The sequence below is a fragment of the Umbelopsis ramanniana genome (genome assembly GCF_025399195.1).
Source record: "Umbelopsis ramanniana AG unplaced genomic scaffold K450scaffold_97, whole genome shotgun sequence".
Classification (NCBI taxonomy): Eukaryota; Fungi; Mucoromycota; class Umbelopsidomycetes; order Umbelopsidales; family Umbelopsidaceae; genus Umbelopsis; species Umbelopsis ramanniana.
In genome coordinates this window covers 17,785-44,463 of record NW_026252183.1, presented here as the reverse complement: position 1 = coordinate 44,463, position 26,679 = coordinate 17,785, and the positions used below count along the sequence as shown (strand labels likewise).

General features: G+C 44.4%; 15 protein-coding genes across 15 annotated transcripts; 9 read left to right on the top strand and 6 right to left on the bottom strand.

The window, feature by feature from the left end:
- Positions 1–2: 2 nt before the first annotated feature.
- Positions 3–1,706, bottom strand: K450DRAFT_194398 (uncharacterized protein; the record flags this gene model as incomplete). The annotated part of the gene is made up of 3 exons (XM_051584482.1): positions 1,633–1,706; positions 1,160–1,390; positions 3–1,085 (listed from the first exon to the last, which is right to left on the bottom strand). Coding segments are annotated over exons 1-3 (1,377 nt in total), but the record flags the coding sequence as incomplete, so codon positions are not given.
- A 695-nt stretch (positions 1,707–2,401) lies between these two features.
- Positions 2,402–2,928, top strand: K450DRAFT_262483 (uncharacterized protein). Its single transcript, XM_051592489.1, has 2 exons — positions 2,402–2,664; positions 2,727–2,928. Exons 1-2 carry the CDS (start codon positions 2,518–2,520, stop codon positions 2,790–2,792), a joined length of 213 nt encoding a protein of 70 aa, XP_051440306.1. The 5' UTR covers positions 2,402–2,517; the 3' UTR covers positions 2,793–2,928.
- On the top strand, positions 2,841–4,945 carry K450DRAFT_262477 (uncharacterized protein). Its single transcript, XM_051592488.1, has 9 exons — positions 2,841–3,046; positions 3,149–3,545; positions 3,621–3,670; positions 3,736–3,908; positions 3,969–4,135; positions 4,203–4,378; positions 4,443–4,486; positions 4,548–4,721; positions 4,800–4,945. Exons 1-8 carry the CDS (start codon positions 3,005–3,007, stop codon positions 4,678–4,680), a joined length of 1,182 nt encoding a protein of 393 aa, XP_051440305.1. The 5' UTR covers positions 2,841–3,004; the 3' UTR covers positions 4,681–4,721; positions 4,800–4,945.
- A 1-nt stretch (position 4,946) lies between these two features.
- K450DRAFT_262473 (uncharacterized protein) lies at positions 4,947–5,461 on the top strand. Its single transcript, XM_051592487.1, has one exon. The coding sequence runs from the start codon at positions 5,129–5,131 to the stop codon at positions 5,369–5,371; it is 243 nt and encodes an 80-aa protein (XP_051440304.1). The 5' UTR covers positions 4,947–5,128; the 3' UTR covers positions 5,372–5,461.
- On the bottom strand, positions 5,462–6,641 carry K450DRAFT_262472 (uncharacterized protein). The gene has a single exon (XM_051592486.1). The coding sequence runs from the start codon at positions 6,620–6,622 to the stop codon at positions 5,552–5,554; it is 1,071 nt and encodes a 356-aa protein (XP_051440303.1). The 5' UTR covers positions 6,623–6,641; the 3' UTR covers positions 5,462–5,551.
- A 1,934-nt stretch (positions 6,642–8,575) lies between these two features.
- Positions 8,576–9,624, top strand: K450DRAFT_262467 (uncharacterized protein). The gene has a single exon (XM_051592485.1). The coding sequence runs from the start codon at positions 9,072–9,074 to the stop codon at positions 9,585–9,587; it is 516 nt and encodes a 171-aa protein (XP_051440302.1). The 5' UTR covers positions 8,576–9,071; the 3' UTR covers positions 9,588–9,624.
- Positions 9,625–10,416: 792 nt separating this feature from the next.
- K450DRAFT_262463 (uncharacterized protein) lies at positions 10,417–10,891 on the bottom strand. The gene is made up of 3 exons (XM_051592484.1): positions 10,779–10,891; positions 10,580–10,722; positions 10,417–10,537 (listed from the first exon to the last, which is right to left on the bottom strand). Exons 1-2 carry the CDS (start codon positions 10,807–10,809, stop codon positions 10,580–10,582), a joined length of 174 nt encoding a protein of 57 aa, XP_051440301.1. The 5' UTR covers positions 10,810–10,891; the 3' UTR covers positions 10,417–10,537.
- A 99-nt stretch (positions 10,892–10,990) lies between these two features.
- Positions 10,991–12,087, bottom strand: K450DRAFT_262460 (uncharacterized protein). The gene has a single exon (XM_051592483.1). The coding sequence runs from the start codon at positions 11,995–11,997 to the stop codon at positions 11,167–11,169; it is 831 nt and encodes a 276-aa protein (XP_051440300.1). The 5' UTR covers positions 11,998–12,087; the 3' UTR covers positions 10,991–11,166.
- A 167-nt stretch (positions 12,088–12,254) lies between these two features.
- On the bottom strand, positions 12,255–13,163 carry K450DRAFT_295884 (uncharacterized protein; the record flags this gene model as incomplete). The annotated part of the gene is made up of 1 exon (XM_051593620.1): positions 12,255–13,163. One exon carries the CDS (start codon positions 13,161–13,163, stop codon positions 12,255–12,257), a length of 909 nt encoding a protein of 302 aa, XP_051440299.1.
- Positions 13,164–13,400: 237 nt separating this feature from the next.
- K450DRAFT_215947 (uncharacterized protein) lies at positions 13,401–14,487 on the bottom strand (the record flags this gene model as incomplete). The annotated part of the gene is made up of 2 exons (XM_051584847.1): positions 14,313–14,487; positions 13,401–14,255 (listed from the first exon to the last, which is right to left on the bottom strand). Exons 1-2 carry the CDS (start codon positions 14,462–14,464, stop codon positions 13,403–13,405), a joined length of 1,005 nt encoding a protein of 334 aa, XP_051440298.1. The 5' UTR covers positions 14,465–14,487.
- Positions 14,488–14,634: 147 nt separating this feature from the next.
- K450DRAFT_181031 (uncharacterized protein) lies at positions 14,635–16,287 on the top strand (the record flags this gene model as incomplete). Its single annotated transcript, XM_051584354.1, has 1 exon — positions 14,635–16,287. One exon carries the CDS (start codon positions 14,635–14,637, stop codon positions 16,285–16,287), a length of 1,653 nt encoding a protein of 550 aa, XP_051440297.1.
- A 120-nt stretch (positions 16,288–16,407) lies between these two features.
- K450DRAFT_262456 (uncharacterized protein) lies at positions 16,408–16,898 on the top strand. The gene has a single exon (XM_051592482.1). The coding sequence runs from the start codon at positions 16,528–16,530 to the stop codon at positions 16,801–16,803; it is 276 nt and encodes a 91-aa protein (XP_051440296.1). The 5' UTR covers positions 16,408–16,527; the 3' UTR covers positions 16,804–16,898.
- A 2,124-nt stretch (positions 16,899–19,022) lies between these two features.
- Positions 19,023–20,094, top strand: K450DRAFT_262451 (uncharacterized protein). The gene is made up of 3 exons (XM_051592481.1): positions 19,023–19,396; positions 19,458–19,557; positions 19,618–20,094. The coding sequence occupies exons 1-3, from the start codon at positions 19,206–19,208 to the stop codon at positions 19,903–19,905; spliced, it is 579 nt and encodes a 192-aa protein (XP_051440295.1). The 5' UTR covers positions 19,023–19,205; the 3' UTR covers positions 19,906–20,094.
- Positions 20,095–22,442: 2,348 nt separating this feature from the next.
- K450DRAFT_202988 (uncharacterized protein) lies at positions 22,443–23,756 on the top strand (the record flags this gene model as incomplete). Its single annotated transcript, XM_051584705.1, has 3 exons — positions 22,443–23,417; positions 23,485–23,616; positions 23,745–23,756. 3 exons carry the CDS (start codon positions 22,443–22,445, stop codon positions 23,754–23,756), a joined length of 1,119 nt encoding a protein of 372 aa, XP_051440294.1.
- Positions 23,757–24,219: 463 nt separating this feature from the next.
- K450DRAFT_262444 (uncharacterized protein) lies at positions 24,220–26,126 on the top strand. The gene is made up of 2 exons (XM_051592480.1): positions 24,220–24,330; positions 24,412–26,126. The coding sequence occupies exon 2, from the start codon at positions 24,452–24,454 to the stop codon at positions 26,078–26,080; it is 1,629 nt and encodes a 542-aa protein (XP_051440293.1). The 5' UTR covers positions 24,220–24,330; positions 24,412–24,451; the 3' UTR covers positions 26,081–26,126.
- The last annotated feature ends 553 nt before the right edge of the window (positions 26,127–26,679 follow it).

Genomic DNA, 26,679 nt, shown 5'->3' with positions numbered 1-26,679 from the left:
GCACCACGGTTCAACAAGAACTGGGTGGAGGCATCCAAATCGGAACCGAATTGAGCGAAAGCAGCGACTTCACGGTATTGGGCAAGGAAAAGCTTGAGGGAACCGGCAACTTGCTTCATGGCCTTGGTCTGGGCAGCGGAACCGACACGGGAGACGGAAAGACCGACGTTAATGGCGGGACGGATACCCTTGAAGAAAAGTTCAGCTTCCAAGAAGATCTGACCGTCAGTGATGGAAATGACGTTAGTGGGAATGTAAGCAGAGACATCACCACCCTGGGTCTCAATGATGGGAAGGGCAGTCATGGAACCGTAACCGAAGTCCTTGTTCATCTTGGCAGCACGCTCGAGAAGACGAGAGTGAAGGTAGAAAACGTCACCAGGGTAGGCTTCACGACCGGGAGGACGACGAAGCAAAAGGGACATTTGACGGTAAGCAACAGCTTGCTTGGACAAATCGTCATAGATGATCAAAGAGTGACGACCGTTGTCACGGAACCATTCACCAATAGCAGCACCAGAGAAAGGAGCAAGGTATTGAAGAGGAGCGGCTTCGGAAGCGGTGGCAGCAACAATGATGGAGTACTTGAGGGCATCGTTGTTCTCAAGAGTGCTGACGAGCTGAGCAACAGTGGAACGCTTTTGACCAACAGCAACGTAGACACAGTACAACTTCTTGGCTTCATCAGAACCGTTGTTCCAGTTCTTCTGGTTAAGAATGGTGTCGAGAGCGACAGCAGTCTTACCGGTTTGACGATCACCAATAATCAACTCACGCTGACCACGACCGATGGGAACCATGGAGTCGACAGACTTGATACCAGTCTGCATAGGTTCGCGAACGGAGTGACGGGGCAAAATACCGGGGGCCTTGACTTGGACACGAGTACGGCCAATGCTGTCGAGAGGACCCTTACCATCAATGGGGTTACCAAGGGCATCGACAACACGACCAAGAAGACCGGGACCGACGGGAACGTCAACAATAGCACCGGTACGCTTGACAGTGTCACCTTCCTTAATCAAACGATCGTTACCGAAGACGACAATACCGACGTTATCGGGTTCCAAGTTAAGGGCCATACCCTATAACAAAAAAAAAAAACGTTGATCAATAATCGTATTTCAATCATCAACACGGTGGACAACCTATTCAGTACCTTAAGACCGCTGGAGAATTCAACCATCTCTTCGGCCTGGCAGTTCTTCAAACCATAGACACGGGCAATACCGTCACCAATGGACAAGACGCGTCCAGTCTCCTGGATATCGACATCTCCGGAGGCACCAAGGATGCGTTGCTCGAGGATGGAGGAGACCTCGGAAGTCTGGGGCTTGGCAGAAGCGTAGTTGCGGACAGCAATGGAGGCAGCACCAAGGTTGAGACGAGTCTAAGATTAAAGGTCAATTAGTAAATAGAAAGATGATGATGTTGGCGAAAGAGGGAGCAATGTTGAGAGAAATAGTGTCGCTTTGAGTTGTAAAATAACGGTTGTCCATACGCGAGATTGTCGAGGCAATTCACCATCCAGTCATGGGGAAAGGTTTCACCATGATGGCCCTTGTATTGTTGACATTGGGTGGACGAAGGGGAAATAGTAGGGATGATAATAGTCAAGTATTAGATACTCACAGCGGGAGCAGCGGCTCTACGGACAGTGGCCGCAAGGGCAGAACGAGCGACAGTTCTCAACATTTCAAAGTTGTTTGTTGTAGAAGAAGAGGGAAGCGTCCTTCAACCCAAAACAAAAAATTGTATCCAACCGGCAGCGGCCCCAGGGCAAACTTGATGACGTCGACAAATCTTTTTTTTTCTCTGTAGTGGAAAAATTTCATCCAACCTGCCATGCCATTGTCCGCTCATCTAAAAGACAGTCAAGCCTTGTCAAGCCAAATAGACCAGCTGCTGGATACTCTGGCATGGGATAAGCAAGAGTTACTATCATGGTACAAGGTAAGAGACGAAGCACACGTACATATCATCTGGATTGACTATGTTAATGTTGCTGTGGCAGACCAGGGCCAACCTCAAAGTGTGCCGGATGGACGAGAGTCATATTTTTCCGTCGACGTCGTATGCCAAACACAGTATGCGTTGCCAGCGTGTGACCTATTCCAAAGTGCCTGAGGTAAATGATGGATTCAAACGACAAGCGTCCCATAGTCACTCAATAACATTTTATTCCTATATAGCCGAAAAGCTCTGTGTCATTCTATACCCAGTGTCGCAATGTGGTATCCTTTGTACAGGACCCAGGTGAGTACACTATAGACCGTAAAGGCTGATACCCATTGTCGGAAGGGATGGCCATGCTGATATAAATGGGTGTCCAACAGCTCAAGCACCCACAAGCCAACACCCCGTGCAACTTCTACCAGATAGAGCCAGCTACGCACAATTAGTGGATATAAGCCGAGCTGTTACAAAGAAAGACATCGATCGCGCAGAGATACTGCCTGACTTGGTTCTGAGAGAAAAAGAGAGACGAGGTAAGTGGATGGTACAACAGTCTATGGTATGCGACTCATGTCACTTATGGCGAACATAACAGAACGAGAGAGTGCATTAGCAAAAAGCCGAGAACAAAGACTAGCTGATGAGAGAGACTATAAACGACGAAGGAAGACTTATAGAACCAAGAGTGGGCAAAAGAAGGCTATTGAGGTGGGTTCATAGGAAGGAATGGGCCGGCCTTTGAAGGATACGCGTGTTAACGATGATACCAGATACAACGAGACTTGGTGGAAGGATACATGAATGATCTTTCGATATTATATGATAGACGACGATAGTAGTGGTAGTTGTTTATTGATTCTTTGCTTCGTTCCTTTACTTGAAGTTGTAGAGCTTTGTAAATACATAAAAATACGTTGTGAGGTCTGTCCCAAAGCGGAAGCCAAGACGAATGACGTCCGAATTTTCAGGCAGTGCGACATCGCGCCCGACAAACTCACTCAGCTAAACTCCCCATCCTCTACGAAATTCACTTGTCTGTTCTTCCATCATGAATGCATCCAAGACTCTTGTAGTGGACAACGGAACAGGAGTAAGTCTGCTTTTCCATCCCAGTCACCACATATCCCTAACCATCACCCACCCACCCATCATGCAACTAACACCCGCTTCTCCATCCACTTCTCCTCATTAGTTTGTCAAGTGCGGTTATGCCGGCTCCAACTTCCCTGAATACGTCTTTCCCTCCGTCGTCGGTAGACCCATTTTGCGCGCTGAAGAAAAAGTCGGCAATGTCGAAGTGAAGGATCTTATGGTCGGTGACGACGCAGCCAGTTTGCGCAATATCCTGCAAATGTCATACCCTATGGAGAACGGAATTATTAGAAACTGGGAAGATATGCGCCATTTGTGGAATTATACATTCGATGAAAAACTCAAGGTCGACCCTAGAGACTCCAAAATCTTGCTCACCGAAGCTCCTATGAACCCACGCGCTAACCGTGAAAAGATGGTCGAGGTCATGTTTGAGGAGTATGGTTTCCAGGGAGTCTATGTCGCCATCCAAGCCGTCCTTACACTTTATGCTCAGGGTAAGCTATTGAATAAGCTAAGTTGGTCAGAACGCGCAACGTGCCCAAGCTTATCTCACTGCTTGATTTGTTTAGGTCTTCTTTCCGGTGTTGTCGTCGACTCTGGTGATGGTGTTACTCACATTGTACGTCTTGTTGCTTTTTCATGCCGTTCCATACTTTCGTTTGGCTAAATTGCTCTCTCCTTTAGGTCCCTGTCTATCAAGGTTTCGCACCACAAAACTTGACTCGCCGTTTAGATGTGGCTGGTCGTCATATAACGAGACATCTTATCAAGCTTTTGCTCAACCGAGGTTATGCCTTCAACAGAACCGCTGATTTCGAGACTGTTCGTCAAATCAAGGAGAAGTTGTGCTACGTCAGGTAGGTTATAGTAACATGTTACCCAGCCAGGCAAAAGTACTAAGAACTCATATGGTGCAGCTATGACCTTGAGCTGGACTCGAAGCTAGGCAATGAAACCACTGTTTTGGTGGAGGAATATGAACTTCCTGATGGTCGTGTCATCAAGGTTGGATCAGAAAGATTCGAGGCACCAGAGTGTATGTTCCAGCCTCACTTGGTCGATGTTGAAGCACCCGGTGTTGCAGGTATGACCTTCAACCATGACTTTTTAACAAAATGGTTCATTCCCCTCATCAAATCTCCTTTTCATAGAAATGCTCTTCAACACTATCCAGGCTGCTGATATTGATATTCGTTCCGAACTCTACAAGCACATTGTCCTTTCTGGAGGCTCAACCATGTACCCTGGTTTGCCAAGCCGTCTTGAAAAGGAAGTGAAGCAATTGTATTTGACGAATGTCCTTGGTGGTGACGCAAGTCGATTGAGCGTAAGTGTGGTCAACGTACCGTAATGCAGACCCGCGCATTATTCAAACCTCTTCGTTTTCACAGAAATTCAAAATTCGCATTGAGGACCCCCCAAGACGCAAACACATGTAAGTATTTTGCACAGTTATTATTATTTTTGGCTTCTGTGTCCTAACGCGTTATGAATAGGGTCTTCCTTGGTGGTGCTGTTCTTGCTGATATCATGAAGGATAAGGATTCATGGTGGATTACCAAGCAGGAGTGGGATGAACAAGGAGTTCGATCTTTGGAGAAGCTCGGCATTGTTGGCTCCAGCGGATAGATATAATGTATTTTGTGATATTGCTTACGTTTTCAAAAAATGTATATTTTTTTTTGCGTAAACGGACTTGGATTTTTTTGGCTGATGATAATAATCAGAGCATGTTATTACTTTTATAGAAGACCATGGCTGCTATGTGATGAGATGAGAGAATAAGGGTAGATGCCTTGAACCAATATCAGTACTGCTTTTCGGTACCTTTGGCCATAAATTTGCCAGTCACAAGCCCCGCCTCGAGTATAAAATTTTTCATTTTCCTCGGCAAACGAGTTCTTTACCCTTCGCAAAGTTTTACAGTTTCATCATTTACTTCATGCTCGTTATGGTTGCCAAGAGGAGGTTGGAGAGCATTGTTGTAGCGTGGTGGGCTGGTCATGTTTTTCGGGGTATTTTTTATGGCCTTTGAAATGGTTAGCTTTGCAAGAGTGATCTCGCTCCCGGCTCTTTTATGGGCAACAGGATGGATGTCTACAGCTTAACGGCCATTGTATTCGTCTCCTTTACTTCCTCTGTTGGGACATTCACCACTTTACAAATCAAAAAAGAAAATAAATATTTTACTATGACCTTTCTGTCACTCGCCGAAAATTTTTCATACCCATCAATAAAGCAATGTCATCTAATCCAAATTTATGTCCGTATTAAACAACATATTCCGCCGCTGCACAACCATATAACTTCAATACTCTGATTCAAAATGTGAAGGATTCAAGAATATTATATTGAAATCTGTTTTTTCTTTAATAAAAAGGCAAGAATTACATCTGAAATATACAATGACTGAAAGGTTTTTCTTCTAAAACAGATCGACTTTTTCAATCAGATGAATGTACAACCATAGGTTTCTATGAGGTAAAGGAGATGAAGGCGTTTACATGGCATACATGACAGCAGCCACAGGAGCGGCGATGGCGAGGGCTCCAACAGTAAGTTGACCAGCACCAGAAGTGGAGCTAGAGGAGGAGGATGAAGATGCAGAAGGCACAGCAGAAGAAGCACTGGCCATCATGCTGCTGGCTCCGCTAGCCATGCTAGACATGACGGGCATGCTGGCGGAGGCTGCTCCACTAGAGGTGGCAGCACTGGAAGCAGCAGAAGGCATACTAGCTGAGGCAGCACCAGAATCAGCGGCACCAGAACCGGCAGCACCCGTGGCAGCGCCAGTAGCAGCGCCGGAAGCAGCAGTTCCAGCAGCATCCGTACCAGTGGCAGCAGCACCAGTGCCAGTGGCAGTTCCAGAAGCATCAGCACCACCGGGTACAGAAGCACTTGGTTCGGCAGCAGTGCCATCGGAGCCATCAGCGCTAGAGCCATCAGCACCAGAGCCATCAGAGCCGCTAGCTTGTCGCTTAACTGGAGCAGCGGGTGTACCAGAGTTTCCGGAAGGAGCACCTCCTGATGGAGCGGCACCAGAGGGAATTGCACCTCCAGAAGGAGCGGCGCCAGAAGCAGCGGCACCAGATGGAGCGGCTCCAGAGGGAGAGCCAGAAGCAGATCCCTTACCACCTTGAATGGAGAATGGACCAATGTATGCGACTTGAGGTGGAGTACCAAGAGCCAAAGCATAGTCGGCACCGCTGGTCACGTTGGCGGGAACAGTGACATTGACATGGCCGGACTTTGTGTTAACGTTTTGGTCTAATAATTGAACAGGCTGCAAGGCGTTGGCTTGTCCTTGCATCAATTGAATTTGACTAAGGACGTCGGAAGCAGCGTTGGTCCAAGAGATGGTCTCTTGTTGACCAGCGTGCCAGGTTGTACCGGTAAGTGGAGCTGTGATGGTGACGGGCTGAGATGAAGCTCCTCCAGATGGAGCAGCACTGCCAGCTCCAGCGGATCCAGAAGGAACGGATGCAGGGACGCTACCGGTTGGAGCACCGCTTTGTGCGGCAGCAAGAGACATGACGGAGCCGATGATTGAAACGAAAAGAGCAGACTTCATTGTTGTGTAGGGAGGAGATGATGAAAATAAAATCTGTAGGAAATTCTCTCGCCTTTTATAGCCTCTATAGGATACTGCCAAGCGTATGATGAATGGCTCAGATCCCTTTGAGACCCAGAGCCTCTCTCTCCATCATAGTGGATCGGGGAACCATTGTCCGACGGTCTAAGAGGTGTATAAGCCTAGTGTGACTGCTGAGCCCGACACTGTCAATGGCCGATCGACCTGAGCTTGACATCATTCTTGGCAACTTTCTAGACTTTAATGGAGAGATTTCATAAACAAATGTAAAAATAAAATTGGTTCCTGGCTCATCCTCTAAGTCAATGTTTCTAATTATTCTGCAAAGTACGTAATTGGGTCAATCTTAGTCCCCAAGGCTCTCGCTGAAACCATAATGCCTATTTTAATTGCACGGACGCCCCTACCCTACCTTTACAGCACCATCAACCTGATTTGTCATTATCATTTCAAGGGAAGCTATTGTTGATGGAAGGTCGTATACAACAAAAGATAGTCAGCTCCGTCCGTCCACCTTTGCTCATGTCGTCAGTCAACAACAAACTGCCTTGTATGGTATGAGCCAAATGGAGAGCCACATATGGGGCGCTCAGAGACCGTCTAATGCTCTAAAATGCGAGCTAAATGCCATGTAATGTAAGAATAGAACACTCGTTATCTAAAGAATGGGTGTCCCTTTAGTTTTAGTGATTATGCAAGACTGTCTGTTCAGATGCCGCGCAAGAACCCAGCACCATGAAATTTGGCTTATTCACGGCATGGCTCCAGACTTCATTTTTATGGCACACACTAGGAAATAATATCAGTGAATAAATCTTAACGACGATCAACAGTAACCAGTTTCATTTCGGGTCTGCAATTCCATGCTCGGTCACCAACACTAAGAAACTTCCCTACGCCTAATTTGTTATTCTTTATTAAACATAGCAACACAACTTTATGGAGAATTTCTCTGTTGCATAAAGAACTATCACGCTTTTCGTATCGGTAAGCCCTATCTTTACACCGAGCATGATCATCCCTGCAACGAATATACCTTTCGTATAGCGTTAATACTAATTAAAGCCAGGTTACTCCATCAGCCGTCCATAAGAGAGGACTCAAACATTCCAGTTCCCATCTAAAATGCTTTTCCAAATAGTATCTCCTCAATCCATTTGATTTCAAGTTGACTAGTGATGTTTGTAATAACCTCGTGCAGAGTATGTGACATACACGAAATTCTCGACCTCGCCAACCACCGATATTCTGAGTTGGAATGCGCGACCCGTGAAATAAACAGTATACTTGTTTGGTGGATCCGATGCACCGCGATGACCGCGACTTAGTGGATTGTCTCTGTCGCTCCTACTAAATGAGCACCAGCGATTCCAATGAACCATTGCAATGTGAAGAAAATGCGCTGTTCTGATCTCATATTGACTGATATGGAACAGATCTGTCAGCCACTAGGAAGCTACCGTTACGTGAAAGCTAGTCTGTGTTACCTTATTTTGGAGTCTTTACCTTTCACTTTGTCTGTGAAGATATGAAGCTATATGGTAAATCAAAAAAATTTGCCAGTGGATGGGCCGCTTACTGACTCTACGGCACTAAAGTGATGACGATGTTTCCATCTCCTCGATACTTTAAGGTAAGTATCATAAGCTATATAGAAATTTACCTCTCAAATTAAAAGTTTATGATATTCCAAGTCAAAGCATGTTGCAGGGCTATACAGTTGTATAATGTTTGGTCACCGCTCAATACACATGGTCCTCAGTAGCGTCATGCGTGTCATAATATTCGCACTGAGTTGTGTGCATTTGTATAAGTATTCCGCCATTCAAAATTCTACTGCTCATCGATTAAAATGAATCTTCTGTATCGGTATGTATTGCATCAAATCAAGGAGGGTACTTATGTCACTGACCCTTGCGCCAGGACTGCTTTGTATAGATTATATAGGCTTGTGAGTAGTAGGAAAGCTTTCATCACTATCCTCCAACAAACCCATTACTGTCAAAGCGCAAAGTCAATAAACGATCTTCTTTTCCTATCAATAATCTGTTAGGTGTGAAAGTGCCAAACACTAGCCTGGGTAACGCAAAATTATGATGGCGGCAATAGAATACATAAATCTTAGGAGAACATCCTGTAATACGCGTCCCTTAAAGAAATGGGAAAACAAGCTATATGCTAAATGAGCATGATCCGATCTTGTAGTATTTAAGAGTCATTGTATCTTTTCACCCACCGTTGATTCCATTACGACAAAATAACGAAACTCATTCTTGTCACACTAGCTTTGCTCTCTTGCGCTCAAGTTGGCTTGTCCAGTTTGGTTCAAGGATTCGATATTAGCAATTACAATCCCCATGTAAACTGGGCATCGGTCAAGGCTACCGGACTTACATTTGTCTATATCAAAGCAACCGAGGGATTGAAAATGGTCAGCAGTACATTTAACACTCAGTACCTCGGTGCAACCCACACACGCTTTATTCGTGGAGCATACCATGTTGCCCTGCCTGACAAGTCTTCTGGTGCTGCTCAGGCAACCCATTTCCTTTCTTATGGAGGTGTCTGGACTGCTGATGGAATAACTCTTCCTGGTGCGTTAGAATTAGAGCGAAACCCTTATGGGAATCCTTGTTATGGCTTGTCCCCGGCCTCTATGATAATCTGGATTAGAGACTTCAGCAATACTTACCACGCTCGCACTGGCCGTTATCCTGTTATCAGCACATCCACGAATTGGTGGAAGGCATGCACTAATGACAATCCGAGCTTTGGTAATACCAATCCGCTTTGGATCATTAGCTATTCTCCGTCGCCCAGACCCTTACCCAACGGTTGGACTAACAATGTCTTCTGGCAATATGCTGACAAGGGACCCGTGCCTGGATACCCAGATGCATGGATGAGCTCAATAGATAATCTGCAAAGGTTTGCCAGGGGTTAGCTGGAAGATGCCGAGGTCATTCACATGAGAGCGCTTTCAAGACATTCTGCATTAGTAGCATTCCTTCTTACTTTTATGTATTAGTACATATATCGAAATGTCTCAATATAGAGGAATTGAAAGTATATCTATGATGAGTGTGTATAATATTGATGCAACTCAAACAATATGTAAACTATATTGCAACTCTATGCTAATGAAAAGTACATAGCATATCTGTTAAATTCATACTGGCTTCATAAAGGCCACTCCTGTGTGACATGAAAGATTTGTATCCAGATCTTAGAATGCTGAGTATTTCGCTCGTATTGCTTATGTTGTATAAGCAATAAGGAGATGACTCGTTATTGTTATGATTTTTTTAGCGTTGATGTGAAATCTTGGACGAAGCTGTGAAGCATTGGATATCAAGTCTTTGATCAGTGCGCCTGTTGTGCGAGCAGCTCTACTGCTAGGTAGTATGGATGAGATGAACACGGTGTGATTCTTCAAAGATAAGTGAATTACATTAGTTGCAAAAATATGCTTCAATTTGAAATGATGACATGCCGACCAGCCCGTCACCAATGATCACCAAGTTAGAAACAAGGTTATCTGGCACCGAAACGAGCCGGTCAAATGCAGCAGGTAATGAGGAACACATATCATTGATCTTCATGTTACCAACCATTTCACACTATCACTAGCAAATTGGGATTACTGGCAAGTAATATCAATCGACCTTCAACAGCAAAGCATCATGAGAATAGCTCCTTCGCGTCTTCTCAAAATGCGCTCATGAAGAGAGTCGTCAACCGATCCCCATTTTTCCAAAGATGAACCCCAAAGATCAAAACATCAACTAAGCCTTTATTTGCTGAACAACCCTTCCAAACTACATGCCTTACTTCTCTACAATCCATCTATGCCTTCTGTTCATAAAATGATGCACAATCTGTGCAAGCGAAACACTATGAGTGGTTTCAATATCGGTTTGACTTTGCGGCTTGTACCTACTCGTCCGGCTTTCCTGCCTTTGGCGGATAGTCCTTGCCTTCTACTTTAACTGCGGGCTCACATTTGCATCGTTCTTCCTCTGGGACAGAGTCCATGACGGAGGGAATATGGTATCCGCATCCCCACCAGGAGCGCTTGCCTGGAATACAGGTTAGATATGCGAAGAGACGTCATTCAGATTGTAGGCATACTTACCGCAGGTATCACAAGTTGCCTTTTTGCACATGACGAGTTTTGTCTGTGTAGAAGAAAGAAGTGTCTGGCGAAAAACGGGGAACAGATATAATTCACGCAAAATGTGTTCGCCGATTAGATGGTCCCCGAGCCACGTGATGGGCTGAACGCCTATCTGAATTGCTGGTTTAAACTGGGTATTGTGTGGTGGAAACAATTCAGTGAAACATTACTGATCAAGTCGATCACTCGAATTTGAGCTTGACATTTCGCTGTGCCATACCATTAACCATTACTGTGTAATGTTCGTAGTGTCGAAATTGGTGTATAGCTCGGCTATTTAATCACACAGTCTTTGGATATTCAATTATTCGTGCGTTATATTTCAGCGCTCTAAGTACTCTAAACATTATACAAAACTAGACCCCTCGTGAGCTTTCTTGGGAAGCAGCATCAAAGCGGTCACAAGTGTCTTGCCAGTAGCACTTATAACGAGTGCAGAAGGGCTTCCAATTTTAGAGTACATGAAAGCCCCTGCAAATCCGCCAGCAATGAGTGCAACGAGAAAAAGAGCCCTTCTATCCCGGGGATGGTTCTTCGTTTTCAGCAATTTTGGGTCAATAACCAGATCCACCCAAGCAGCTGTAGCCATTGCCGTGGTAATTTCTTGAACTCGGAAAGCTCTTGCCGCTGCAACTTGAGCACCAGAAGAAAACGCCAGCAAGGCAACTACTGCCAGAGCCCACGGTCCGGTCTCCTGCACATCATGGGCATACTGGATTCCAGCTGCTCCGAATATCATCATTGTCTGCGCCAAATTTGTAATAAACTGCCATCCACGTCTTCTTCCTCCCACATAATTCCCCAGTTGGCCTGTAATAGTTGCACCAGCGAGAAACATACCAAGGGACATGGCGATATTCGGAAGATGGAAGAGCGAATCCTTTTGGGAGGCATAATAGTTGTAATTGGCAATACCGACAGCGAGCACCACGGTGTTACCCGTTTGATTGGATGCGAAGCAGCGAAAGTCAGGATACGATATAGCGTCCTGTAATCCAGTACAGAAAGTCGCAAGGAGCAGTTGAAACTCGACGAGAGAATCTACGCTTAAATCGAAAAGCGAATACTGCCAGAGGGAGTTCAAGTGCGGCCGAATTTGCCGAAATGCGTTGCTTGAGTCAACGTCATTCGTTGTAGATATGGTTCCTTCGTCAAATTTAATCTCCTCTGTCATCATCAACGTTGTTACGAGGACAATTGGGTGGTGGCCCTTTTTAAAGAAATTATCCAGCTTTGGGCTGCTCAGTGTGAATAAATGATCGGCGACCGAAGAAATTTTTGTCAGCACTCAAGAATGCCGAAACTTTTCAAGTCAATCAAAGAATATGAAGCGAAATCTCGGCCGAGATAGCTCAAAGCTTTATTTAAAGAAAGTGATGATTTAATACAATGTTGTATTTTCTTTTAAGATTTAAAGTTACGGAGATAAGGTATTCATTGTACCCTAACCACGCTTGCAGGCACCTTCACTATTTTAAATCCATCTTCACTAGACTGTGGCAGACGGCCGCCTCGAATATTGGTCCTGATAGATGGAACAAGTAGCTTTGGTGTTTGGAGGCCACTGTCTCTCTCATTTCTCCAATTCACAAACTCTTCTTCGGAGGTACCGGCCTTGAGATGCTTGTTTTCAAGCCGCTGCTTTCCTACAGTTGTAAAGGGAACGGCCGTTGACTCATCTGATGCAACATTAATAGAACGATCAGGTGGTGGGTAGTCATGTCCAGTATACAGCCTGTAGTACTCTGGAAGACTAAGAAGCCTTCGTGTAGATTGATAAAGAGTTGTGGCCGAACCGCCAGGAAAGTCACATCTAGCTGAACCAACATCCGGGTTGAAAATGGAATCGCCCGTAAAGACATTGCTTCCTATGATGTAGCCAACGTGGTCGGGTGTATGTCCAGGCAAGTGAATAACACGGATAATGAGATTGCCAAGAACTAATTCTTCCTCGTCTTGCAGAAGTCGGTCAAATGCATTCTCAAGTTCTGCTTGCGGTATAGAGTACATTGTGCCGAAAGTCTGTTGGACTTGTACGATGCGATGCCCAATACAAACCTCAGGCGCAACAGATTGACGATGTCCTAGGACGCTTTGGAGGTAACGAGAAGCTGAAAGATGGTCAGCGTGCGCATGTGTCTCCAAGATGTAGCAGATTTTGTATTTGTTGTCTTCAACCAGTTTGAGAAGGATGTCTGCTGAGTTAATGTCGATATCACCACTTTCTTTGTCATAGTCAAGAACTGGGTCAATGATCGTAGCTTCTCGCTTTGATGGGTCAGCAACAACGTACTGCCAGGTGCCAGTGACTGGTTCATATAGGGAGTGTACGATTGGATCCATACTTGAGGAGAAAATTCTAATTAAAAAAAAATGATAAATCACTTGAACAAGATCACTATTTATCGGATTTGAGGGTTCAGGCTTGTCCCCGATAATACACTGGAAGCGGGTGAACATCGCCGACCGGTTCAAGGGAATGAAATCCGAAATGCAGGTTTCAGATGTGCTCAACATACGAATGTGCGAAGGATGTACGAATTAAAGCAAGGTCTGGATACTCTGTTTTATTAAAGGTCTGTCTACTTTAAAATTAACTGAGTAATAATACCAGCACCAAACATGGACGCCGTAGTAATTAGACTCGAAAATGACATGGCTGCCAAGCCAGACAGTCCATGACCTGAAGTGCAACCACCTGCTATTCTAGCGCCAACAATAAGAATAAATCCACCTACAATGGCCTGAACATGTGTTATAGGTACAGTTCCGGCGTTTGCAAGTGTCGGTAAGAGCGGACCAGAAACTGCACTACCAATCAGTATACCCAGCGCAAAGAGGATGGACTTTGGTGGAAAGGGTGGTTGTGGAACATCCTTAAACCTAATAACTCTGCAAAGATAGCTGCCAAGTTGTTGGTAGGCGTTTGAAACACCTAGAGGGCTTGATGTCAAGGAGATCGAGGCTACTTGAGCAGCGCCTATGAGCAATCCACCAACCACGGTCGGCAAGATTGCAAAAGTCTTTCCAGGTAACAACAAAGCGGATAATGCAGTAGAAGTAACCACAAGGGCTTCAAAGGTCAACAAAGTTGCTGAAGGCGATGTGTTGAACTTTGACGAAATAGTATGATTGGTTTGGTCAGCTGGAACCTCGTCTTTGCTCAAACGGCTATTGAAGACCAGCGACTTTCCGAATTTTGCGTAGATGGCACCACCTAGTACTGCACCTAGGGCGGTCGAACGTGCGGATTCTATTCCCTGAGCAAGCTGAGGAAGCACAGTTCCAGGGCATGCTCCTGTTAGGCCCATGCCGACACCTAAGAGACTACCACCAATGATGTTTCCGTCGTAGCGGGAGAACCAACCGAGAGATGAATTGGTTCTGACAGACCGTTTAGCAATGCCGAACTTCTCAAATCCCAACATAATGAGTCTGGAGTTACTGTGAGTATCATCGTATTGGCAGATCATTTATGTCAAGTTAACTTACGCGCTAGATGCACTGGCAGTCAGGAACACCTCTAACATATGAAAATCATGGAGTCTCAATTGGTTGATGATGACTGTTGGTATGTAGACTCGGGATAAAGTCAAGGCAGCACCAAAGACCACGCCAGCGCTAGTAGATTTTAAGCTATCCATACTTTGTAAAACACAGTTCCGACAATGAACCCCTTTTTATCTGACAGGTATTCCATTTTTCGGGCTTCGGGATATGACGTCACGGTCTCTGGTCCCCGAGGTTTGAAAAAGTTGGTCTCTCAAGTATTTCAAGTAGCACGTTTTGTATGGGTTCAACAGACTCCAATGTCATGAAGCCGAGCCCGAAGGCATGTCTCGCTTGTCGGAACAAACATGTCAAATGCGATGGTCGGATTCCGATATGCACACGGTGTACTTCGACAGGTAGCGATTGCGTCTACGTGGAATCCCGGCGAGGCTATCGAGGTCCAAAAAGAAAACACCTTGAACAGCCCCCAAGAGATCATACGGCAACAAGTGGCGGCTCTGATTTTTCGTTCGATCTGCTTCAAAACTTATCAGTACCACTTTCTACGGCTTCGTTATCATCAACAGACGATACAATTTCAGTTGATCGAGAATTCAGCGACGATGATGACAGCACATATTTGATCGACTTATACTATCAGTTCTTTCATCCAGCTCATACCATTATAATACCGCCACGTATCTATTTACAGCATCATGGCATAATCCCCAAACATCTGAAAAAAGCAATGCAAGCCGTCGGCTGCCACTTCACTTCAAAGAATCCAGAGCCATATCTCAATGTAGTCATGGAAATTCTCACTTCAGATGCACCAGATGATGCATTCAAAGTTCAAGCTCTTCTCATTCTAGCAATAACTTCTTTTGCTCGGTTGGAAAGAGAAGCCGGAGGAATTATGCTGACACAGGCCCTCGATGTTGCGAAAAAGATCGGTCTCAACGATGTAAATTACGGGCTAGGTGAGCAAGCGCTGCTCAGGGAGAGCTATAGGCGTACGTGGTGGGAACTTTATACAATAGTCGGCATTGCTTCGTTGATCATGCCTTTTGGGTTGAAAGTGGACATCGCATGGAACTTGCCATTGCCCTGCCACTGTGAGGAATACAACAATGGCCAAACTTCACCAACAAAGACTCTGCAAGATATGCAACATCGCTTTCTGGTGGAGGGAAGCTTTTCCTGGTCGTCATTCGCATACAAGGTTGAAGCGGTCCGCATTATGACTAACATCATCGATTTAAGTGGTGACCCTTGGGCCACTCAGTCACAGGTTGACGCAGCCGAGATCTCTATTGCAAATTTTTGGATGGACTTACCTGTTCCCAAAAGGGACGTTATCTCTCGCTCCGGTAAAACCGATGAGGTTCTTTTTTGTGCGCATATGCTTATAAGCCTTGGTAGCATTTGCCTTCATCTTCCCAGATCAGGAATGCAAAGTATACAGCACTTCAAAACGAGTTGTTGGACTGATAGAGCAAGAAAAGTCGATGAAAATACAGCAAGTCATAAAGCAGCCGCCATCAAAGCCGCATCTAGATTGACTCGCCTCATGTCTGCTGGGCAGTCTACTAAGACGCATACACCGTGCTTTGCGTGTGCCATCGCTTTTGCGACAGCGGTGCAGTTGCCGGCCTATAAGGAAGAAAATGAAACTTTTGTGGCCCAAATGTTGAAGGAGCAAATTCAGCTCGCTATCAGTACTCTCCGACAAATTGGAGAGACATGGCCCATTGCAAATGTCGTAAGGTTGCAAGTTGCGCAATACGCTCGAGAGGTTATAGGCAAACCAATTCTCCCTGTTGTCAACAGACCATTGACTCTGGAGTCAGCTCCTACGGCTGCAGACCCGATACTTGGAAACCAAGAGTGGTTACAAGAGCTGTTACGAGGCGCCTCCCAAATGGACGATTTGATATTTGAGAATGGCGGCTATCCCACGCCGTCACGAGAATGAGCAATCACATACCCATGAAGTGCACGGCAACTTCCAACGCTCATGAGCAGAAATGTTCAACACTCGTTGTTGTATGTAGGTCAAGTTTGATGGATTGGCTAGTATGAAGGCGAATATGGCTTTTGTGAAGCTGCGGCTATTGCTGTCTCCATCGCCTGATCATTCAGCATATATTGGTCACCAGTTGAAATTGATAACGTGTCAGTGACTCATCAGATTAGCACCCACAAACCAACCAATATGGATCATGATGTGGCGGGTCAAGGATTCAGCTGTAGTATCTTAGCAATGGTAGTTGGTGTTGTGGTGTTCGCAATGGTGGGATCAATGTATATTACTTCTCTGCTGCGCACTCTTCAGAGAAAATGTGGTAATAGGGCTTTGTACTGTTGCAAGTATGGTACTTTCACAGTGGGTTCCAAGAAAACAGTTATGACGAGGCTCAAGTTAGACATGCAGATTTTTGTCTTATTGTATCAAAAGATGTATATTCGTTTATGTAGAATAATAATGTAAATAAAAAGTGTAAAAAAAAAACAAAAGCAAATGCCAATGACAATGGTATGTATCATATCTACAGATTCAGTGGATGGTATATTTTGGTACGTGTTAGGGTGTAATGGATATCAGGACAGTGTTGAATCCATGGAATCAGCCATTCATACTAAACATGTTTGAAGTTGTAGTGGTGTTGGAGGAACTTCTTTACATCCTGGACATTCCCATTGTAAGAGGCGTGCTGAAGGGAGTTATCAGAATCTTGCCTTTAGATGATTTGCTTGAACTTGAGCTATTGCTTTTGATGCTTTGCTTCGTCTCGTTGGACTTGGCTTGCTTTGAGTTGGGATCGACCTTGATTCCTTTCTTGAAGAATTTCATGCTTTGAGAAAAGTGTACTATGATTGCTATAAGATCTTCATCACTTCGATAGATGTAGACTTATATACTTTTTGAACACTTCCGTCGCGCCGTCCAGGTCATGAAATTTCTTACTCAGCAAGTGATCCACCATGCGCGCGCTTTGATCGTCCTCGACTGCGGTCGTGAAGTGACGACAACACATTTTACGTCAACTGCCGTGCCCTGGTCTCACAAGCTCACGGTTGGTCAAACTGTTAACAGGAGTGTCACATGTGCATTCCTTTAGGTAGTTAATCTTGCCTGAACGTATCTATCTAAAGATGTATGCTGATTGTTGGAGGACAATAGCTTCGAGCGGTTATAACGCTGGGCATGCGTTTCCTATTTTTGGGTGGAACACGTTCCGCAGCGTCAATATGGGAAATGTGTCGTTTTTTGACTGCCAAAGAATTTTTTTCCCCGCCGCACCGGCTCTCATTGCTGCGGCCAGCTTCTTGACATGCCCGTTTCATTATAGGTAGGGATCATACCAATTTGGTGATTATCGGTGTTTGTCATTTACTCAAAGTGCGTCAATGATAATATGCCATTGCAATTCCCTGCACCGCAGCAAGACCCGAATATAAAGGTTACCATATTTGACATTTGTTTGCCTGGTGGCAAAGTAGTATCGATAAGATATGATATCGCAACGAAAAATGATAGTTTTATAATTCCCAAAAGTGCATTGTGCTGTATTATGATCGATGCATAAAAAATCATCGCCGCATGCGTGATATCCATCTTGATAAAGTCAAATCAAGAACTGCTGGAAAGTAAATACGTGGCGGATACACCGCGCATTCGGCGTACACATTGACCTCCAACCCCAGGCCACTTTCATTTGTTTCCGCTAAACCTAGTGCGCTTTTAAGTGCTCCGGTGGTCGGTAATTTGCCTTAAGCTTTCCAAATTGTCGTCTCCTCTGGTTTCATTACCGACTTCATACACTTAAATGGATGAACACGGATATATAGATACGTCCTTATACTTTCTGAACGATGGTATGAGATTTTGTTCTAAATTTTTTTTTTTAAAAAGTGGTATAAACGTCAGGCAAAACTGAATGTATGAAATGGAGAGAATCTTAGAAACTGTTGGTTTCCTGCACTGAAGGTATAAATAATAGTATACAAGTTGGAAGTGGCGCTGTTTCAACGGCTGCCAAAGGTTATCGCAGCGTAATTCGCTCTGATAGAGCGGGGTAAAGATGCAGATGGTAGTGAACGGTTTAGGGCATAACTAACCGCGCAGCATCGTTGAGCTGATGTTGCTTTGGCCGTGTCATCACTTTTCCATAACACCTGGTACCCTTCTGTAGATGTCTGTGCTGTACACCGGCTTGTCAGTAGTTGAGAATCCTAACAGCAATACGAAATGTAGTTACAAAACATCGATTTGTTGATGATTCGAATTCCGAAGAGCTTTACGAAATGTACCTTAGTCGTCGCAGGTAGTTCGTTTCAAATCGAGAGACACTGCAAGCTACACGTATGTCAATTTTAGTATTTGACATGAGGCGGCTACCTTGAGCACTTTCTCATCTGGAAGTCTTCACAATTTGCGCCCTGGTTGCTTACACCATATTCTGCATGATTGCATTGCTTGTCGGTATTTGGCGGGCTATTTACATACTTTCACCATCCCAATGACAAGACTAGGTTGGTTAAAGAGAAAGGTCTATGGACAGCTTGTAAAGTTAACCTGCAGCCACGATCTGTTGCAGAGTCGCAATGTCGAACGAATTTGTAAAATGCGGATAAGTGAAAAATATTTACCATGCCTCCTCATTTTGCCATTCGAGATATGGATTAATGATGCTCTCGCAAAGGAATTGTGAACGCATTTTGTCATTGTAACTGAGGACGCTGAAGCACCTAGGGATGGTGAATTTTCCAATGCCGACCCATTAAGCTCGCCGGAGTTTCCATTCCCATGTCGGCACAATTTGCTTGTTTTTCTCTCATAACCACAATAAAAACAACCGCAGCGGCACGCTTTGTCCTCAGCTGTCCGCTATGTACCACATATTCCATACATGCAAAAAATCTTCAACCCTGTTACTATTAACCCCAAAAAGAGTCTTCACTTCCAGCTGTCATGCAGAAAAGTCTAGCAAGAGCTGTAAGGCGGCAAAGCCAAGTATGGTCACGCTCGACTTTTGGTCGGATAAAACCACCTGGCAAAGGACAAGAATTAATACTCTGAGGTGGGTTGTCAAATTCGGATATCAATGGTATTGCCTCAATCGCATTAATTGGTTGATGTAGATGCTTAGTGGGCTGTACAGCAGGTGACTTCAGTACTATGTGGTACTTGCAGTCTGCTTATCCGAGTATGCCGGCTTTAACCTGTACAGCTATGTCGATGGTAAGGTTCAGAGCTTGTATCATGTTTGGAAATGATTTATCTAACAATAGAGTCATGTAGGTTGCGGGAATTACAACGTCCCTTGCTCTTGAGACTGTGCTATTACAACGCTCAATGAAGGTTCCTTATACCGCAGCTTTTAAAACGGCCATGGGCATGAGCTTTGTCTCCATGCTGGCTATGGAAACGGCAGAAAATGTGGTAGACTGGCACTTGACTGGTGGTCAGGTTATGTTGCAAGATCCGAAGTTCTGGTTAGCAGCAGCAGCCAGCGCTGCAGCAGGCTATATTGTTCCTCTTCCATATAATTACTGGAGACTTCGAGCGTTGGGCAAAGCATGCCATTAGGAGAAATAGAACCAGGGAAAGAAAATAAACTATGCCCAGTATTTTGCACTGGTACTGGTAAATGTGAAGGCTTTAGCTAAACAAACTATATGCGAATGTGCCTCACTCTCTTCAGGAGGTTAGAGGCTAATACTAGGCATTGACTCGCGAATCCAGATATTCGCACTTCTAACATGGCTTATCTATAAAAATTTCAAGTGGACCCTTTTTGAGCGAGGATGTAGAATTTAGCCATCTGCGTAAGATTGTTAAAGATTACAGTTTTGAAGTAAATGCTGGTGTTTTTAGAACGCTTTGGATTAAGCGCAATCAAGAGTGATCATCAAGGTACACTTGCAACTTGACATTGGAAACAGCACTTATGACATAAAAGCACACAAAAGCCTATTGTTAAGTAATATTTTGAGATTTTCAGAGAAGGCAAGCAAAGCAGCTGGAGGCTATACAGTCAATGTTTTGTACAGCTTTACCAAACTCCTATTTATTTTAATCGCACGTGCTTTTCAGAACCTCACTCATCCATACGGTTAATATCTTGCAGTTACCTGGCGTGTGATAGTAAACGAAAAGAAAATGTTTTTACACCTTGGCATACTTCTTCAATAGTAGAGTGTTGGCACTGACCTTCATTATTTCAATAATATAAACCTATCGTGTAATTCTCCATTCCTAGTATCACATTCAGTTCCATCAATAATAACAGAGTATACTTATATCTCATGAACCACTGGCATCATAATATCAATGTATATTTGCTATCTCCAGTAAAGCCGATTCAAGCGACACAAATATCGGTTGGGCGTGCCTGATCAATACAGGTGGTGTGGCTTTCCATATCGCGGCGCAAAAGTATGTGACATTAGCAAAAAGCCGAAGGATCACACAATCAGAAACCTCCGGTGTACAGGTGTGAGAGCTTCGACAGAAATTGACCCATTCAGACACAACCTCATGTGTGACGGTACGCAATATAACGAGAACCCGATTGTACCTATCCGCTGCCGTCAGGATGTTCCATGCACCTACTTCTTTATCAACCTTCCCCGCTCCTACCCGAAACGATAAAAATCGTCACATACAGTCAATGTACAATGGACAGTATGAAGACCGGTCTACTTTGAACATTCACTTTATCCTTTTATCAATCCACATCCCTGCCATAAGATGTTAGGAAAACGACCATTGCTGGTTAGAGTCAGAAGCTTGTTGTAAGACACCAAGGAAACGAACCCTGAGCAACTTGGTAAGTTGCACGCTGTACAACAGTGAAACAAGTACCACGTATAGTATACTGTATGAATTGACCAGGTACTTGAACTCGAAGGCACATAATATGGCGTCATATGTATGCTTTTACCAGAGGTTAATACGATCGACGACTAGACTCAAGTCGACATCAGTTGCATTTATAAAAATTTGCTGTGATGAGATGTAAAAAACTGGATATGTAAAAGAAAGTTATCAATGATGGTGTGTGGTAGTGAACCCTGATCACAAGTAGGGTCTTCGCTAGACCCTGGCAATTACATTTACTGAAAGCAGTAGCAAGCACGTGTGTCATCAGTATGCACTGATATCGACAAAAAACTAAGAGCAGAGCATTGAATTCAGGACAGAATATACATAATTTATCAATTGATTTCTTATACCGCTGTGAATTACTATTTTTTTTTCTACCATCTTTTTCTTTCAATTCACTATATGCAATCTTCTATTACATGCACTGCATGCAGAGCCACAAGCCTTTGGAAATCTCTAAAAGTTCTCACGTCTACTCAATAGCAACACTTCATGAATATGAAGCAGGCGTCTCAATACGACCTAGAAGAACGATGAGTATAATGGTAGTTATATATCTATCAAGGTTGGGCAATTTTTCATCAATCCACTTATTTACTATGGTCAGAGAAGTCATCCTATGATCTATGCAAAAGTCGTACTTGACTGAGTTCGGTAGAATGTTTAACACCAGGTACACAACCACTAGCACTTAAGAGGGTCCTTGAGCAAAGAAAATTCCAAAAGAAATCGAACTTGCTTTGTAGCACATTTTGGAATACAGGTGTGTAACTCTTGTAATTCAGTGGAAAATGCAATCCACATCATTTTAATAGTAATAACTGGATTACGCGCAGGTAATTACAATGGTGTAACCGAGAGTTTAAGGAAGTTAGTCAGGGTCGCTGCATGGACGATACCACCACATTTGCATTCTTTCTACCCAGAATAGGAGGGCAGGCTTGTTTCGCCACAGTAAAGAGCACCCTTCGTGGCCATAATTTCCATCCCAAGTACGTATGGTTGTGATATCGTAACACTAGACCCTTTAATATTCATCTTCTGTAATACTCATAAACAGTTCATTAAAATCCTCCGACGATCACAATCAGGTTTGGACTTGGAAGGTACAGGGCAGCATGGGTTTTTTAAAGTGTGCTATTATATTTCTTTTTGTGAGAGGATGATTCTTATAAAAGGTTATAGGAAAATGTCGATGCCAATACATCATCAACGCATCCCACTTCCTTTCCTTTAACATGCGTCTTTCTCTGGCTATCTACGCTGCTTTTGCCTCGGTGGCAATGTCCTATCCTCTGGCCAAGCGACAATCTGGTCTTCCTGCTTGTGCATTTTGGGGAGGAGACATTACTGTTCCTGATCGCCCAGTCACTTCGTTTATCGCTCCTTACCAACAGTCCCCAGTCTTAAGCATTGCAAAGAATACTCTTGGAGCTGCTCGCCTTCCAGTCCCACCTAATATTGCTGGAACCTACTCTGGTGGATCCGTCAACATCACACTAGGCCGTGAAACTGGCGCAGCCGCTTATCGTATCTGGAGAGATGCCAATGCTGTTGCTTGGGTGAGCGACTGGGGCCAGCCTTCTCTTTCAGCTGTCGATAGTGCCCCTTGTGATGGAGGGTTTTACACCATTGTTGCCATGCAAGATAGCAACAGTAATGATACTTCGATGGGCGTCATGTCTTTACCCTATCAAATTCAGAGCAACGGTCAGCTAGGAACTTATAGCGCTCCTGTCGGAAAGACTTTCCAAGTTAGAGTCACATCTTACAACAACCTTGGTCCCACCGCAACCGGATACAACGCTCAACTCGGTGGATGCGCTGTGGATCCCCGTGTTATCCCTTGGGGAACCTATTTCTACGTTCCAGATTACGGATACTGTCTTGCTACTGATATTGGAACATGGATTCAGGATAATGCTGTTGATATCTGGCTTCCTGATGAACAAGCTGGAAACTGGGGTGTACAGTATCGCAACATCACGATCGTGGGTGATCTTGCCAATCCTCCCTCAGGATCTACACCTACTTCTACTACCACCACCAGCACATCAAAGTCTTCCAGCAGCAGTACCCAAACTACTACAACCACCACCACTTCTTCCAAGACCACCACCACCAGTTCTTCCAAGACAACAACCAAGGCGTCTACCACATCAGCCACAAAGACAACCACAAAGGCATCTTCTACCACCACCACAACATCGCAGGTAAGTATTGCGAGGTGATTACAATTGATTCATCAAAGTAATAACATTATATGATCGATATTTGTAGTCGCCAACCTCTACATCTACCGCCTGCACTTCGGCTAACAACGGTCAAAGCTTGTGTACAGCTAGCGGATCCAGCGGTTACAAGGAGTGCGTCAACAACACTTGGGTCAGCTTCCAATGCGGCACTGGAACGGTGTGTCAACAAACATCAACGTCCTCTATTACATGCGGATTCCCTTAAATTTTAACTGCTATTGGACCACAATGGTTTCATGTATGAGATTTTTCAGTCTGTCAGGTACAGCAAACATCATAATACAGATACTTAGTTAGTATTGAGTGTCCAAAAAAAAGAACAAGTAGCGGTTTCAATATATTTATTGCACTTTGTAGTGCGCTTTTTTTGTTGAAAGAAAAAACAGCTTTCGAATGGCCTACAGAGACTATTATTGCTTTTATCGTTTGTATTGGGGGGCAATCAGTGGATATTTCAAACGTCACCTTTTGATTGGTGCCCGCACATAAAGCCAAAGATCACTGAGAGAGCCTCATATAAACATTGGTTCATCACAAAAGGTTCTTTTGAAAAGAGGTCAAGCTTAAAAACTCAACAAGAAACGGCAGCAAGCCGACGTAGGGCTTAAATGTACCGTCTAGGCCGTGCTCGTTACATGATAACACGCTGGAGTTTAAATGAATAATTACCAACTATGCGCCAAAAGCACGCAACTGTCCTTTTCCAAATTACATGCCAGGAACATGACCGAAGACATGCATAAAATCCTCTGTATTCAAAATAGAACTAGGATTTAGCGTGGAGCACTATTTGGATGCGCATCGTCAAGCATTGCTAGATCTTTCACGCTCATTCTGTCAGCATCCAATATTTTTTGTTCCCAGGCACACGGTATTAAAGTTCCAAAACCTTAGATACGTATTCTCAGTTAGTCATAACCTATTTTTTATTCGTTCCTCACATTTAAAACAGCTGTTCCACATTATCTCCTCTCTCTTCTACATACCCAGAAATGACTGTCGAGATACCCGTATGGCAACAAAGAGCCAATGCTGCGCAAGAACGCCGTGAAAAGCAACTACCAGATGAATACCGCATCCCCAAGGACAAAATGCCTGATGACTCTGTATTGGATGTCTCCAACTTCCCAAGAGAATCTGGATTATTCTCAGAAGAAGAACTGGAAATCACAGAAGTGTCTGCACCTGTCCTTTTGAAAAACATCGAAGAGAAGAAATGGTCAGCCGTTCAAGTGACAAAGGCTTACAGCAAGCGCGCTGCCTATGCCCAACAACTCCTCAATTGTTTGTCCGAAATGCGATTCGAACAAGCTATTGCCGAAGCCCAGGAACTCGACGACTACTACGAAAGAGAAGGCAAATTGAAGGGTCCTTTGCACGGTCTTCCAGTTTCCATCAAAGACAACCATCTTTTCAAAGGCACCACATCTGGTGTCGGCTTCACAAGCTGGACGGAAAAGGTTTACGAAGAGAATTCTGTCATTGCTCAGCTCATCATTGATATGGGCGCTGTTGTCTACTGCAAAACTACCGTCCCCTTGGCGATGATGTCTTGCGAGACTGAATCGAGAGTCTATGGTGTAACAACCAATCCAAAGAACAGAAGCCACGGTGTCGGAGGTAGCTCAGGAGGTGAAGGCGCGCTCTCTGCTTTTGGGGGCTCTCCTGTTGGTTTTGGATCCGACATTGGTGGAAGTATTCGTATCCCATCTAACTACAATGGTCTTTTTGGACTTAAAGGAACCTCTGGTCGTATACCAACAGCTGGAACTCTTGCAGGATTGGGAGGACAATTCCACGTCAAGTCTATTGCTGGACCCATGGCAAGATCGCTTGAATCCGTAGAATTATTAGCCAAGGTCCTTTACAACAGCCATCCTGAACTATTGGACGAAAACTGTGTACCCATTCCATGGAGAGAGCCCGTTTTACCCAAGAGACTGGTGTTTGCTGTCCTTCGATCTGACAAATATTGCCGACCTACACCTGCGGTGACACGAGCTGTTGAAAAGGCTGTGGAAGCCGTCAAGGCCCAAGGCCACGAAGTGATAGAGTGGGAACCTATTGACCACGATAAACTCGACAATTTGATGCTTGCTTTCTTCACCTCAGACGGTGGTGCTGGCATCAGGGCAGCTTTGGAAGATGAACCTTTGCTAGAACATCAGGCAATGGGAAGTCACCTGCTCAAAGAAATTCCAGGCAGCGTTATCTGGGCCGCTCAAAGACAGAGAGTCGGTATCGAAAAGGCCATTTTGGCACAATGGAACAACAGCTCTAAGGTGTCATCCTCTGGACAAGTCATAGATGGTATCATTGCTCCTGTGACCGCCGTACCAGCATACCCTCACCGCAAGGCCAACTATGTTGGTTATACCAACTACTGGAATATTGTGGATTACCCTGCTGTAGCTTTCCCAGTACTCAGAGCCGATGCTTCTATTGATGGTAAGCCAGATTTGGAGTATATCTCACCAGTTGAAAAGCGACTTTGGGACGACTTTGATCCTGTTGCCTGTGATGGAGGATGTGTTGGTCTTCAGATTATCACTAGAAGATACGAGGACGAGAAAGCGTTGAAGCTTGCCGGCGTGATCACCGATGCTTTGCAAAAAGCGTAATTGTATTTAATTTTGTTGTAATAAAACGGGTTGCTGATTGAAAGAAAGAGCAATGGCTCGACTTTTAGGACGTGGTACTGAATCGAACGCTTCACTGTGTTTTGTTCCGTTGTTCAATGATATTCACACACATAAAATAATTGATTTGGCGAAGGAAGGCGAAATGTGAGGCATTTAGAGATTGACGGTTCAAACTCCACTGAGTGAATTTGGATCAAAAGAACGTACACAGCATTGGCAAAAATAACTCAGCCTTACTGCCACAATCGAAGTTGCTGTCCTTATCTTCACACTTTCACCATGTGGAGATTTCTTCCTATCAGCTTGAGGAAATTCAACACACAAGACTCATTTTACCCTTAATGAGAGCTTAGGATCTATATCTTATCACTCACCAATAGTGTATCAAGTACAGTCAAATTCAGCGTACAACTGGTAGCACTTAATATATATGGGAACGTCATGTCATTCCAGAAGGTATCTCATAGCCAGTAGATCTCTGTTAAGCCGGAGTGCTTAATAAAGCGTGAATTATGCGTCGTCATGGCACCTGAAGTACAGGATAATCCGTTTTATCACCTGGCAGCTATAGTTTTTCC